This window comes from Hemiscyllium ocellatum, chromosome 12, assembly GCF_020745735.1.
Source record: "Hemiscyllium ocellatum isolate sHemOce1 chromosome 12, sHemOce1.pat.X.cur, whole genome shotgun sequence".
Lineage (NCBI taxonomy): Eukaryota > Metazoa > Chordata > Chondrichthyes > Orectolobiformes > Hemiscylliidae > Hemiscyllium > Hemiscyllium ocellatum.
Window position 1 is genome coordinate 83,897,375 of NC_083412.1, and position 15,703 is coordinate 83,913,077.

Genomic DNA, 15,703 nt, shown 5'->3' on the forward strand with positions numbered 1-15,703 from the left:
TTTCTGCCATTGTATCAATTTGACCATTTTAGAAGGAGAAAAGACTGACGGAGTCCTGTGGAAAGTCAGATACATCTGGTTGCAAGTCCAGCAATCAGCAAACTGAATTACTCAACTGACACACACGTAGTGTGACCTGGAAATAATACCAGTGGGATCCTAAGGCTGTGGGAGTATACTGCCTTTCAGAGAAGTTTCTCTAAAGGGAAAAAATTGAAAATGAACTTTAAAATCTCTACCTCTGCATCAGTCGCTCTTTTATTAGTTTCTTGGTACATGTCATCACTCTTTCTAATGGCTTCTTCCAGCTTCTTCTTTTCTCTAGATGACTGATTACTAAAAATTCAGCAAAAATAATCCTTTAAGTCTATAAAAGAACATTCAATTATGTTCTTTTTTTTAAAAAAGTACAACAACAAAATACATTCCAGAAATTTCTGTTGGGAGTCCAAAATAAAACTTGCCTTATTTGTTCAAATTCTTGTAAACGTTTCTCATAAAGTTGTTTGTTTTCCTGAATATTTTCACTGTGCCTTCAGGGAAAATTAAGATAAAAATTAAGATAAAAATACCACCCATGTTCCTGTAACAGCAAAGGACACATTCTCCTTTTGGAGCTCCTGATTGAATTCAGAAGCTAAGAGGTTTGTGTATGTTGATTAAGGAAAGAAATTAGCAAACTATTGGAGAATCTGCTTAGAGAAATGCTAAAACAAAGTCCCTTCAAAAAGCTGCTGACAGGTTAAACGGTTAAATGAGAACAGGGAAATACTGGAAGGATTCAACATGTCTTCAAAAGAAATCTGCTGTTCTTGAGGTCTTTATGACATATGAACACGAATTTCAACTGGCGCATATTTCTCTTAGTAAGCTTTTCAGCCATGACTTCAGACTATATTACACCTATTAATATGGCTCAAAAGAGAGATAAGTTGCCAAAGCTCTTTTGTCTTTTGCAAGAAGCAAAGCTTTAGCAATGTCTCTTTCTTTTATTCTGTATTGCCAAACAACTGTTGAGATACTGATGTTCCAAATCCAGTGACCAGGACAGTATTCCAATAGCAGCATTCTCTCCCAAGGCAACATGCCCCAATCACTCAAAACCAGTTCCGTCATCATTATGCCCGACACCAGACTCTGAAGCACTGCTCTACTCTGAATCCAGTCACTGCAGGAGACTCCCAGCGGGACAATGGAAATATTTCATCAATGTTCTCAAAGCATCCCTGATCAAAATTTCCACTGATGTGATTGCTGATTAGCCTAACATGAATAGCAGAATCTGTGAAGCATTTATTAGACTAACTTGCCTACAGAGCTACATTGTGCCAAGAAATACGAATACAGAAACAAAATACTATAAATGAAGTAAAATATCAAATAAAAACAGAGTATGTTGAACACACACAGGTCAAACAGGATTCATCAAGACAGTATACAGAGTATTGCAGATCAATGTTCTCTAGTAAGATTCAATCTCCTACAAATAAACCCTAAACATCTTTAGCTCGGTACACTGAAGAGCTGAGAGGAGTAACAGGGCCTTGCTTTAATGCCTCATGCAAGAGATGGGTTCAAAATGCTTTCAGATGTTTGAGTGATATGATGAAGTGCCATATCAAACTCAAGTCACATGCTGTTCCCAACCAGTGTTTTTTCTGGAAGTGCTGTACAGTATTTGCTGAATGTTTGTAATTTTAAAAGCATTTGATTAAAGCTCACTGTAATCGATTCTTGTTGAATGCTAGCTTTCAAATAAAATCCTGACGTTTCTCCCATACAAAGATGACACTGAAAAGCAGATTTTGTAATCAGTATGTGAGCTAGAAACTGTTGCGCAGTAAATAGGGGCCACTTTTAGAATTTTGCGGGCAATTCTGATCTCCTTCCTATCGGAAGGATGTTGTGAGATTTGAAAGGGTTCAGAAGGGATTTACAAGGGCATTGCCAGAGTTGGGGGATTTGAGCTATAGTGGGAGGCTAAGTAGGCCGGGGCTATTTTCCCTGGAGTGTCGGAGGCTGCGGGGTGACCTTATAGAGATTCATAAAATCATGAGGTGCATCGATAGGGTAAAGAGACAAAGCTTATTCTCTGTGGGGGAGTTCAGAACTTAAGGGCATAGGTTTAGGGTGAGGGGAGAAAGATATAAAAGAGACCTAAGAAGCAACTTTTTCACGCAGAGGGTGTTACGTGTATGGAATGAGCTGCCAGAGGAAGTGGTGGAAGCGAGTACAATTGTAATATTTAAAAGGCATCTGGATGGGTATATGAATAGCAAGGGTTTGGAGCGGTATGGGCCAGGTGCTGGCAAATGGGAGTAGATTGGGTTGGGATATCTGGTCAGCATGGATGAGTTGGACCAAAGGGTCTGTCTCCGATTCTGTACATCTCCATGACTCTGTAACTATATGACATATTTGTACATTTATAAGTGATGAACTGAGAAAACTATTTAACTGCTATTAATTCATCAGGTTAATCAGACAATTCCATATGCAAACCAGGACCTTCCATTTATAATTTTATATTTAATTATGTAAGTGACGCAATCAGATAATATTCAGATCCTATTTGAGGCTTGAATAGTTTGAAATAGCGAAAGGAATAGAATAGAATAGAATGGAATGGTCCATATACTGCTTCATATATTTCAATATAACTTTGCTCCAAAACAGAAAGAGATCCTTTGTTTCTTGAACCTCCTAATATTGTGATAGCCACTGTGATAACTTTCTCTGAAAATATACTTGCAACCTGTTGCGCTTTCTACGAACAACGATCAAACAATTTCCTGTCTTAGATCTAACTTTTAGCTTGTTTTTGATGACAATTGAATGCTTATTTTAGTAAATAATTTGCTTGGAGGAAATAATTCAGGGCTTCTGGGCAACACTGGCTGGGCCAACATTTATTTCCTATTGCTAGTAGCTCTTGAGGTGGTGGTGGTGAGCTGCCTTCTTGAACTGCTCCAACCCATTTAGTATAGGTCGACCCACAATGCTGTGAGGGGTGGAGTTCCAGGATTTTTGCCCAGTGACACTGAAGGAATGGTGATATATTTCTAAGTCAGGATAGCAAATGGTTTGGAGGGAAACTTGCAGGTGGAGTAATTCTCATATATTTACAGTCCTAGCCCTTCTAGATGGTAGTGGTTGTGGGTTTGGAACTTTGGTGCATTTCTGAAGTGCATCCTGTAGATGGCACACACTGCTGCTACTGAGCCTCAGTGATGAAGTGAGTGAATGTTTGTGAAGGTGGTGCCAATCAAAGGGGCTGCTTTGTCCTTGATGTTGTCAAGCTTAGAGTGTTGATGGAGCAGTACCCACCCAGGTAAGTAGCGAGTATTCTACCACACTCGACATGTCTTTAAGATGGTAGATGGATTTTAATGAGCTAGGAAGTGGGTTATTTGTCTCAGAAACTCTAACCTCTTATAACTCCCTATTTACATGGCTAATCCAATTCAGTTTCTGGTGAGTAGTAACATCCCGGTTGTAGTTGCTGGGGATTAAGCTATGATATTGCCATTGAATGTCAAGGGACAATGGTTAGATTCTCTCAAATAAAAACCAAAAGACTTGCAGATGCTGTAAATCAGAAACAAAAACAAAAATTGTTGGACAAGTTCAGCAGGTCTAGCAGCATCTCTACAGAGAAATCGGATTTAATATTTTGGGTCCAATGACCCTTCCTCAGATTCTATCTTGTTGGAGATGGTGACTGCTTGATACTAGCGTGGTGAGAAGTTACTTGTTATTTGTCAATCTAAGCCAGGATATTGACCAGGTTGTGTTGCTTTTGGACATGGTACTGCTTTGATATCTGTGAAATCTTGAATACTGATGCAAATTGTGTAATCACAGTCAACAGTTCCACTTCATTGATGAAGCAGGTGAAGATGGTTGTGTCCAGGACATTACCCTTGGGAAGTCTTTTTTTCAAAGTCAACTTGAAAACATATTAGTCTAAATGCATGCATGACAAAATAAACAGGATATCCTGATTTAGAAAATTCCAGGGCTGCAAAAAGAGGGGCTTTTCCATTACAACAAGAAAGTTTCTTTCAAATGTGTATTTGGTTTATTCACATACAGATAAATCAGGCAGTTTATACGTCAACTAGTTTTTTAAACTGTGTAAGTTCTTAATCCAAATTTTACTTACATTTGATTTAAATCAGCAAGTGATTTAACTTTTGATTTGAGTATTTTTAAGTTATCATTATTTTCTCGCTTTTCTTGTTGACTCTTCTTGATTTCACTTTCCAAGTCTTGGCGTAACAAGTCAAGCTCAGATTTTAGTAACTGCAGAGAGGCACAAAAAACGAGTTCATTTCCAAAATGTTTCTGAGTGTTTACTTAAATTGATGGAAAGTATTACAGCATAAGTGACATATACAGGTAGGGAGCTTTGAAATTTGTAGCTCAGGTTGAGTTTCTGAATGTAAGTTCGGTCACTGAGCTAGAAGGTTTGTTTTCAGATGTTTCGCCACCATATGAGGAATCATGAGTGAGCTTCTGGTGAAGCACTGATGGCATGGCCTGCTTTTTATTTATGTGTTTAGGTTTCTTTGGGTTGGTGTTGTCATTTCCTGTGGTGATGTTATTTCCCATGGTGATTTCATTTCCTGTTCTTTATCTCAGGGGGTGGTAGATGGGATCCAAGTCAATGTGTTTGTTGATCGAGTTTCAGTTGGAATGCCATGCTTCTTGGAATTCTCAAGCATCTCTCTGTTCGGATTGTCCTACTCTGGATGTGTTACCCCAGTCAAAGTGATATCCTTCTTCATCTGTATGTAAAGATGCTAGTGAGAGTGGGTTTTTTTGTGGCCAGTTCATGTATCCTAGTGGCTAGTTTTCTGTTTGTTTGTCCAATATAGTGTTTGTTACAGTTCTTACATGGTATTTTGTAAATGACATTAGTTTTGCTTTTTGTCTGTATAGGGTCTTTCAAGTTCATTAGTTGCGGGTCAGGTGAATTGGCCATGCTAAATTGTCCGTAGTGTTAGGTAGGGGGTAAATGTAGGGGTATGGGTGGGTTACACTTCGGCGGGTCGGTGTGGACTTGTTGGGCCGAAGGGCCTGTTTCCACACTGTAAGTAATCTAATCTAAATTCCTAGGAGCATGCAATCCAATTGGAACTCTATCATCAATCTCATTGACTTGGATCCCATTTATCACCCACCGAAAAAAAAACAGCAGGAAGTGACATCACTATAGGAAATGACAACACCAATCCAAGGAACCCTAAACACACAAATAAAAAGTGGGCCAAACCATCAATGCTTCACCTGAGGCTCACTGATGATGTTACCTAGTATGGTAATGAAACATCTGAAAACGAACCTTTCAGCTCAGTTAGCAAACTTACATCCATATACAGGTAGTTCATTCTATTTACAAGACTTTTAAAATAATTTATTAGCTGACCACTCATGGAGCTGACAGTGTACAATGAGTAATAGCAAATCAAAAGCCTATTTAAATTTCTAATAATTTGTTATTTCCTTTGACTTTATTAGAAATAAAAAATTGGCATAGATGCAAAATATTACTGTAAAGCAAATGATAGCAAATTTCAGCCCATTTTGCATCTCTGCCAATTTTTGAGATGCCTTTTAAATGACAATTCTAGCTGCCTCAACCACCACCTCTGGCAGCTCATGCTGTACATGCACCACCATCTGCATAAAAAAGTTGTCCCTCAGGTCCCTTTTAAATCTTTCCCCTCTCACCTTAAACCTATGCCCTTTAGTTTTGGACTCACTACCTTGGGAAAAAGACCTTCTCTATTTACATTATCCATGCCCCTCATGATCTTATAAACATCTAGAAGGTCACACCTCAGCTTCTGACACTCAAGGGGAAAAAGCTCAGCCTATTCAGCTTCTCCCTATAGCTCAAACCCTCCAATCCTAGCAATATTCTTGTCAATCTTTTCTGAATTGTTTCAAGTTTAACAACATCTTTCCTATAGCAGGGCGACCAGAACTGAACAGAGTATTTCAAAAGTGGCTTCACCAATGTACTGTGCAGCTGTACATGATGTCCTAAGTCCTATAATCCATGCACTGACCAATGAAGGCAAATGTGCCTTCTTTAACACCCTACATACCTGTGACTCCACCTTCAAGGAACTGTGCTCCTGCACCCCTCGGTCTTTTTGGTTAGCAATACATCCGGGCCCAACCATTAACTGTGCAAGTCCTATCATTGTTTGCTTTAACAAAATGTAACACCTCATATTTAGTTTAATTAAAGTCTATCTGCTACTCCTCAGTCCATTGGTCCATCTGATCACGGTGCAATTGTACTCTGAGATAAGCTTCTTCACTGCCCACTACATCACCAATTTTCTGGTATAAATTTGTACTTAAGAATTTATAATGAAGTGGCTATAAATTTGAGCTTGAAAATAATATTTTATATGGGAAAATTTTGCAAGTACCTCATTTCGCTTTATTAATTCAGACATCTTTTCTTCAAGTGCAGTAATTTCATCTCTGCTTCGGTTTGCAAGCTGATCATATTTTTCTTCTGCTTCTTGCAGTTGTTTCTGCAGAACATGATGCTCTTTCTCAATTCTCAAAATATCACCCTATTGATTAGACCAAGCAACAACATATTAGTTTTACAGATATCAAATCAGTTTAAGTTCACAGAACATAACATTGAAATTTTGTCCTCCATTGGAAGTGCACTGTACTTTGTTACTGCCGCTATTGTTCCAATACAGGGTAAATCCTCCTGCTCAATTGCCAGTAACACTTAAAAGATTTATCCCATGTAGCAATCTGTGAAAATTCGAGAGGCCAAGAGCTAGTTAAAGTAACAAGTAACAACTTTATTTCTTAAAATATAACAGAATAATTAACTAACAACCTTTCTCTAACCTATTTTTTTACTTTCCCCTTCTATAATACTAGTACGATAACCCCTGAGTAAGGTTTACCAAAAATTCAAATTTAAAATTCAGCCAGCTATCAAATTTTCTCTTTTTATCTTCCTCTGTAGATGTGCTCTCCAGGTCGGTGTTGACGTTTTTCCCTATGTGCAAACTCCTTCTTCAGACAGGTACCTCTCAGAGAGATCTTGCTAGCATCCTGTATCTGTTAGTCTGTTGGCAGTTCTCCTCTAAGTGCTCCAGTCTTTTCCCAGTCTTCTACCCCAAAATATTGGATTATTTCATTTTTTTTTAATATTGTCAATATACTAAATTCAAACTTGATTGGAGATTGGTATTTTGGAGTATAATTTAAACGGATTGGCCAAATTTGAATTTGTTTTGTTGTCTCCAGGCAACCCAGCTAATCTAGCAGTTCGACCAAATGTAACATTGTTACCTTACTCAGAACACTCGTTGCTGTATTAGGTAGTTCTGCTGGCTGCCAACTCTCTTCCAAGGACAGTACCCCTTACACCTTCATTACTCTATACCATTATTTTATGGCAAAAGCTCAGGAGCATCAGTCGTGATGGAGCCTAACCCTAAAACTTGAGCACATAATTCATGCTGGTACCTCTATATGACAGAGTCATGATGGAGACATTACCCTTTAGACAATATGAAAACACACCAAACAAAATATATTTTGCAACCACTTGAAAAGAAGGGAAGTTCTTCCAATATTTAGTCCTCAACTAATATCAGCAACTCAGGTTATCTGGTCATTTATCTTATCGCTTTGTTTGTGAGATCATGTTGTGTGCAAACTGGCAACCATGATCAAAAATGAATGCATTAGTCAGAAGATGTGTTGGGAAATCACCCAACAATGTGAAACCAAGTACATAAACGCAAATGTTTTCTTTCATCGCTTACCTGTTGATTTTCAAATGGCTGTAAAGGATCAGTATTGATGTTGGTATTACATAAAGATTCCTGATGAGCCTACAATAAACAAGACAAATATTTTCAAAATTAAGCACCCAATACATAAATGCTTGTGGAATATCGTTCATTTCTTTTTCCCCAAAACTGTGAAACTTTTAACTTTCCTCAAAATTTGCATCAGCACAGCATTTCCTAATTTACTGCATCCTCTTGAGTACATTTAATCTCTGTGACCAGGTTCATCTCAGTTTTGTCAATAATTACAAAGTACTTTGTGGTAAATATTTACAATATTTTCCTGTATTATCATTTGGGAATTTGGACTTCTACAATATAGGCAGATGGGTTTTGGTTTCAGTCCTGTAATCACAGAATCCCTACAATGTGGAAGCAGACCCTTCGGCTTATCGAGTCCACAATGACTGTCTGAAGAGCAGCCCTTTCCAGATCCACACCTCTAACCTATCCTGTAACCCTGCATTTCCTATTGCTAATCCACTTAACCTGCACATAGAACATAGAACATAGAAAGATACAGCGCAGTACAGGCCCTTCGGCACTCGATGTTGCGCCGACCGAATCCTACCTAATCTACACTAGCCCAATAACTTCCAAATGCCTATCCAATGCCCGCTTAAATGACCATAAAGAAGGAGAGTTCACCACTGCTACTGGCAGGGCATTCCATGAACTCTCAACCCGCTGTGTAAAGAATCTACCCCTAACATCTGTCCTATACCTACCACCCCTTAATTTAAAGCTGTGTCCCCTAGTAACACCTGACTCCATTAGCGGTAAAAGGTTCTCAGTGTCGACCCTATCTAAACCCCTAATCATTTTATACACCTCTATCAAATCTCCCCTAAACCTTCTCTTCTCCAATGAGAACAGCCCCAAGTGCCTCAGCCTTTCCTCATAAGATTTTCCTACCATTCCAGGCAACATCCTGGTAAACCTCCTCTGCACTCGTTCCAATGCCTCCACATCCTTCCTATAGTATGGCGACCAAAACTGCACACAATACTCCAGATGAGGCCGCACCAGAGTCTTATACAGTTGCAACATGACCTCAGGACTCCGGAACTCAATTCCTCTACCAATAAAGCCCAGTACACCATATGCCTTCCTCACAGCACTATTTACCTGGGTGGCAACTTTCAGAGATCTGTGTACATGGACACCAAGATCCCTCTGCTCATCCACACTACCAAGTAGCCTACCATTAGCCCAGTAATCCATCTTTTTGTTACTCCTACCAAAGTGAATGACTTCACACTTAGCTACATTGAATTCCATTTGCCACATTTCTGCCCAGCTCTGCAACTTATCTATATCCCGCTGTAACCTACCACTTCCTTCCTCACTATCCACAACTCCACCGACTTTTGTGTCATCAAAAGTCTTCCGACTGTGGGAGGAAACCGGAGCACTGCGAGGAAAATCCACGCAGACATGGAGAGAACGTGCAAACTCCACACAGACAGTCAGATGAGGGTGGAATCAAATCTGGGTCCCTGACAGAGAGAGGCAGGAGTGCTAACCACTGAGGCACTGTGTCACCATAAGGCAGCTGTTTCCATTTAAAGTCAGCACGCCATTTGGAAAAGTGACCTAAATGTATCATTTCCAATGAAGCATTAATAGGATTTAGTAAGTATTTCTGTATATAACTATGGTGTTAATTGATAAAGTATTTACACCACTGAGTCCACAAGCTACTGGTGGTTTTAGTCTGAGTTCAGTTCAGAAGAATCAAATTTCAGTTTCATGTTAGCAGAATATCAGTTTAACCACAGAAGAATCAGGTTATCAGTTGAGAAGAACAATTTGTTAGGTTTGTAGAAATTTCATTTGAGAGAGGTTGTAGATGTTTTCTGGTTGTCAGAACTGAAAGGTGGTTAATGCCATTATAACTGGAAAGAAGTCTTAAAACTCTTTCGGCAGGCGAAGGAGGAGAACTACAAGGAGTCAGTAAAGAAGGAAATTAAAGTGTAGAGATAGAAGTCACATTTCTTTGGGACTGAGTATCTGTAAAAGATATTGCTGGAAAATAGATTGAATCTATAGGTTTGCCGTTTTTGTTAAGATCTTTTCAAATTGACTTATATATTTTGTTTCTTTTTCTCCTTTATGCAATAAACGAGAGTCCTGGCAGACTCAGGTGAATGTGTTTGGTGACTAACAAACACGGTAAACAATTACAAAAACAAAATGTATGATCTGTCAAGCCAGATTTCATTGTGGAATCTTATTTGTTCAGTATTATCATCAACTGAGATCATAACAATCTGTGGCACTTAAACAGGGAAATCAGCCCATAGATCCATACTTGTGTTTATGCTCCACAGAGTCCCAACTCATCCTGTCTTATCTAACATTGTCAATATTATCTTCCCAGTTCTTGTCTCCCTTGTATTTACCTAGTTTGCCTTAAATACGTGTAAACTGCCTTATGGTAACAAGATCCAAATTCTAACCACTGACTAAATAATTCTCTTCTGAATTCCTTATTAGATCTGTTAGTGACCACCTTACATTTGTGATCCATGTCCCGGTTTTACCTGCAAGAGAAATATCTTTTTAATGGCTATCCAATCTAATCCTTTCATAATCTTAAAGGCCTCTAGAGAAAAGAGCTGCACTTCATTTAACAACTTTTCTGATAGGTATGACTTCTGTTTTGGTTCCTTTCCAGTAAATATTTTTCCCTTTCCAGTAACTCTACACCCTGTTCATAATATAAAATCCAAAATCCTCAGAGCACAGCCTACCAACTGTAAACAAACTTATTACTCCTTTGCAATTCTACTTCTGTATACATGAACCGGTGTTTCATGTTAAAAGACTTTACAAAATGATATCTAATGATAGGTCTGGTTCCTCAAATTATCTCCTACATTTAGAAACTATTTCTCCAAGTAGCATGTGGCCTTCTTATTGTACAGATAAAATATTATCTCACTCTTAATGTGTTGAAATAAGAATATGCCATCATGAAACAAGCTGATCTACACGGTTTTTAAATATTTCTAAAGACAAACATTCTTTTGTCTTTTGTTTGGAAACATATGCAATTTGGGTTAAAAGTTCCTTTTAAATTGGCAGCCAGTCTTGCTTCTTTTCTGTGCAAATAACTAAAGTAGTAATATATTTCTTGCCTCACAGTGATCAGAACTGTTCAATGTATACCAAATAAAGAACAGTCTCTTAGTTAATTCTTTTCTGTATTATATTTTCAATTGTTTTATCTTACAACCCCTACCATCACTCCCCCCGCCTGTTTCATTTATGACATTCTTATGGTGACCCAGTGAAGTTTGCATTTAGTGTCAAATCTAAATTGCTGTTTGTCCATCATTTAATTGCCAATTACATTAAAATTCCTCACTATGTTCCTTTCTTTAGCTGCAGTTTCTTTTAAATTTGGGCACTTCAAAACACCACATCTTCCAACTCTTTCTATCACTCCTCCACCCCCACTTAATCTCCCACCCATCCTCTCACCACATCAAAGGATCTGGTCCCAATGAAATCAGTGAAGTTTATCAAGCTGTGACATATGTTGGCCAGGTCTTGCATTAGAGTATGGATTAATTTCCAATGATTTACATATTATTGTTGAACTATTAATTCCTAGTGCAGTACAATGTAAATACTTAATTTCACTTAATGAACTTTCAACTGATGGACATGATAGAGAGGGTGATAAATACTCAGCCAGTTCTTTCCTTCCCATGTAACCATACAGAAATTGCTGGCTATAAAGTTACATTGATGTGATAACATTTGATTTCTGTTCCATTATAAAGAACTGACTATTTTGGAATGCCAAGTTACGTTCTATAATGATTTTATCCCTGGACTTAACACCTTAAAAAAAATTAAAGCCTTTAACAAAAACTCAACTAGCTACTTCAGGTTTGGCTTTCCTCAGAAACTTGATTTACCATCTCTGAATCTGATGTTTAATAACTGGGATGTTTATTTCCTAACTCCCAACTCCTTCTTTAATGAAGACTGAATTATGGTTCACAGAAAGCATGCAGAACTAACAGTTACAATTACCAACAATGAAATCTACACATATAATCCTTACCTGTACTGCAATGGTCCTTAGCAATGGACCTCGTTTAATTTCATGCTTATTGTAACTTGTATCAGACTCGCTGCTGCTTATTTTGCTTGATGCACCATTAGTATCTTCACATTTAAAATTGCTCTCAGGCATTTCTTCAAGTGCACCCATTACTGTCGTATTAGCACTAGATGACAGTCTCATATGTTCCATTTCATTTGCCATGGGGTTACATCCTCCATCAGAATTGAAAGAATGAAACTGATAATTATAATTAGTAAAAGATAGATTTGAAAAATTAGGGATTGCTTGTGGTATATCAGAAGGTATATGAGTGGATGATACATCATTGCAGAACGTTGGATTAGAAGATGATTGAGCAGCAGGAGCGACTGCATTTAAGTAATGATCAGTGAGTGAATTGCTAGTCACCGAGTTATGATTCAATAAGCTCATATCTGAGTTATGAATATCTGGTCTTGCATCAGAATATGGATTAATATTCATATACATATTATCTGTTGAAAGATTAATTTCAGTATCATAATGTATATGCTGATTAGGGTTTTGTATTTCACTTAGTGAACTTGTAACTGATGGACATGACAAAGATGATTGATGAAAAGACACAGGTTTAAATTCCTTAGCGGTGGGGTTGAGATGAGCCATTGGACGTAGGCTTTCATTAGAAACTTCATCTGAGTTAATCTCGGATTCTTCAGTGCCTCTTGCTGCTGCTTTTTCATTTATAGCCAAGCTCTTCAATTGTACTGCATGCTTCATCAGTCCTATCAGATTGTTAATCACCACAAATCGCAGTGATTCCATAAGGAATGATTTCAAGCCACCTGTCTTTTGCACCAGCTCTTGGGCCTCTGGTGGGAAGTTTTCGAATTCTCCAACTAACATGGGGTTATCAATTTCCATTGGACCATGTTCATTCAGAATTTGAGCAAAGTAACTAGGAAAAAATAAGAATGGGGAGTTGCAAGCAGGGTGGAAAAAAAAACTCTCAGTAATTTTAAACCAGAAACATTGATATTGGTTAAATACTAATACAAGAGACATGAATTAATAATAAAAACAAGTCAATAAGCAAAATGTAGGGGTAATATTTCAGGGATACTCCATCCGAACCCAACCCAATTTAAAACATTTCTTTTCGCATTTGACTATCAACCGATCTATTGTACATTGCTAGTATTTTCTATTTTAAAAAATCAGCATTTTATGTTTTCTTTCACCATTTTATGCATCACTATAATTTAAATACAGTTATAATGATTTTTTTTCAAATGGTGACCCATTTGATTTAATCGATATCCAATGAGCAAACTGGACAACCTAAAATAGTGCAAGTGCATCCTGTTTAGGTTATGGCCTAAGAATGAATTGAAAAAAAAAGGGCAGATTGCTGCAGTGTCTTGATTCACTGAACATCCTGTTGGGCGCAGGCTCAATTTAATAGCTGATGTTACAGTACCACAGAGGTTACTGATGAAGAATTGTTTACTGCTACTTGTCTGTTTCTATGCTGTACATCTCTATGACTCAATGACTCTAACTACTTCTCTTGGAATGCTGATTTACAATTGCACAATTCAAAATACTGTGATGAAAATAAATTAGTCTTGTATAATTTTAAACAAGTTACAGATCATTTATCCTGAATATGTGGTGTCATGCTGGGAATAGTTTCATTCGTGATGGCTGCTTTACACTAACTCACCAAAGTAGCTTGAGGTGAGGAGATGACATAGTGGTAATGTCACTGGACTAGCAAGCCAGAAATCCAGTTTAAAATTCTGGGTGCATAGGGTCAAATCCCAGCATGGCAGATGGTGATATATGGATGGAAATTTCAAAACTGAATATGAAAAGTCTGGACTAAGAAGAGTTTATCCTCAAGGACTAGGTAACCACTGACGATTGTCATTAAAACCCATCAGGTTCACTAACATCCTTTTTGAAAGGAAATTGACTATCCTTAATGAGTTGTGCCAATATGTGATTCCAGACTCAGAATGAGAAAGTCTCCAGCATGCAGGGTGAAGTCGCCTGCTGCTTTTCCACTGAACTACTAGTAAAGTCTGGCTTAGAAAATGCAAAACGCAAGAATATATCTCAATAGCATGACCTAAACGTATAAATAGAAAGCGGGTCACTAACACCAGTGCTTCACCAGGGGTTCACTGATGATGTTACCTAGTATGGCGATGAACCATATGAAAATGAACCTTCCAGCTCAGCGAGCAAACTTACATCCTGAACCTCAACCTGAGCTACAACTCTTCTCAAAACTCGCTGACATGAACACTGCATCTATTTGCAAGGCTTAACTCAAGCATAAAATGGGTGCTCAACATCATTGCAATCTAAAATAATACAATTAACAAAAAAAAGTTTGACTCAAAATTATGCTAGATGATGTTTAATTACAACCTATGGTATTAATACAAAGAATATTAGTGGACTTTAGAAACACAGTATAGGTGACTACACTATGTCATTTTGCTTCTTGCTCCATCCAGGGAATAATATAAATCCATACTTACTCATACAGGCTTTCACGTGTTGGGTCTGGATTATTGTCTAGGACCCGCTGGTAATGATTGCCATATATTTGAGAATCGTAACTATCTTCAAAATTCTCAAGCTGAACACGAAGGTGTTCTGGTACCGTAAAAGGAATTGCAGAGCTCATTTGTGTCCTATAGAAGAGAATCACCAAAACAGATTAATACATCAGATACACATCCAATAAAATCTTAGAAAGATATTTTAATGGTTTCACATTCAATTTTGCAAATTTAATAGGTTCAATTCCTATATTGTACCCACCTGAAATGCATCATTTTAGTTTTCCCTTCTAACTTCAAGCCAGCTGGAAACAATATTTATAAGCTAAATAACAATTAAGTAGTATTGGTAGGAGTTATTTCAGCTGATGAATTAAGAACACAGTAGTTGGCACACACTGTAATTTCACAGAAACTTAATAAAAGTTGAGCTGTTTTCCTGGTAAGAGGTTTTCCTGTTTAATTTCCTTCCAAAATTAGTCTTTTCCACTCCAATTGCACTGAAAACACTGAATCGCAATGGAACCAAGGATCGTTGAATCCTTTTTTTTTCATTTTATGACCATGGATTTCATTGTCAAAGAACATCTATCCAAAACAATTGCTATACCTTTTAAATGGAATGACACAAAAGTAGGTGGAGTGATAAGCAGTGTTGAGGAAGCAGGAGACTGGAGGAGGATGTGGACAGGTTATATGAATCGGAAGAGAAGTGGCGGATGAAATACAATGTGGAAAAACGTGAGGTTATGCAGTTTGGGAAGAAGAGGAGGTCTTGACTATTTTTTAAAACAAGAAAGGATTTGGAAATCTGAAGTACAAAAGGAATCTAATTTTGAATTCTCTTAAGATTAACAGACAGGTTCATTTGGCAGTTAGCAAAGCAAGTGTAATGCGAGCATTCATTTTGTGAGGGCTAAAATGTGAGAGCAGGGATGTACTGCTGAGGTGGTACAAGGTTCTGGTCAGACTGCATTTGGAATTCTGAGAGATGTTTATGCTCCATATCTAAGGAAGGATGTGTTGTCCTTGGAGGCAGTCCAGAGAAGGTTCAGAAGAATAATCCCAGCAATGAAGAGCCTATCACATAAGGAATGGGTGGTATGGTGGTTCAGTGGTTAGCACTGCTGCCTCACAGTGCCAAGAACCCGTGTCAATTCCACCCTTGGGTAACTGTCTGTGCAGAGTTTGCACGTTCTCCCAGTGTCTGCGTG

The 15,703-nt window shown here is 37.9% G+C and overlaps 1 protein-coding gene across 2 annotated transcripts in view; it reads right to left on the reverse strand.

The window, feature by feature from the left end:
- Positions 1 to 15,703, reverse strand: part of ttc3 (tetratricopeptide repeat domain 3) — a 121,932-nt gene that overhangs the window by 14,775 nt on the left and 91,454 nt on the right. For both annotated transcript variants that reach the window (XM_060833812.1, XM_060833813.1), the window contains 7 exons: positions 14,466 to 14,621; positions 11,932 to 12,871; positions 7,824 to 7,892; positions 6,450 to 6,599; positions 4,166 to 4,305; positions 465 to 533; positions 240 to 336 (listed from right to left, as the gene is read on the reverse strand). In XM_060833812.1, coding sequence (XP_060689795.1) covers positions 240 to 336; positions 465 to 533; positions 4,166 to 4,305; positions 6,450 to 6,599; positions 7,824 to 7,892; positions 11,932 to 12,871; positions 14,466 to 14,621 — 1,621 coding nt within the window. The remainder of the gene's footprint in view (positions 1 to 239; positions 337 to 464; positions 534 to 4,165; positions 4,306 to 6,449; positions 6,600 to 7,823; positions 7,893 to 11,931; positions 12,872 to 14,465; positions 14,622 to 15,703) is intronic.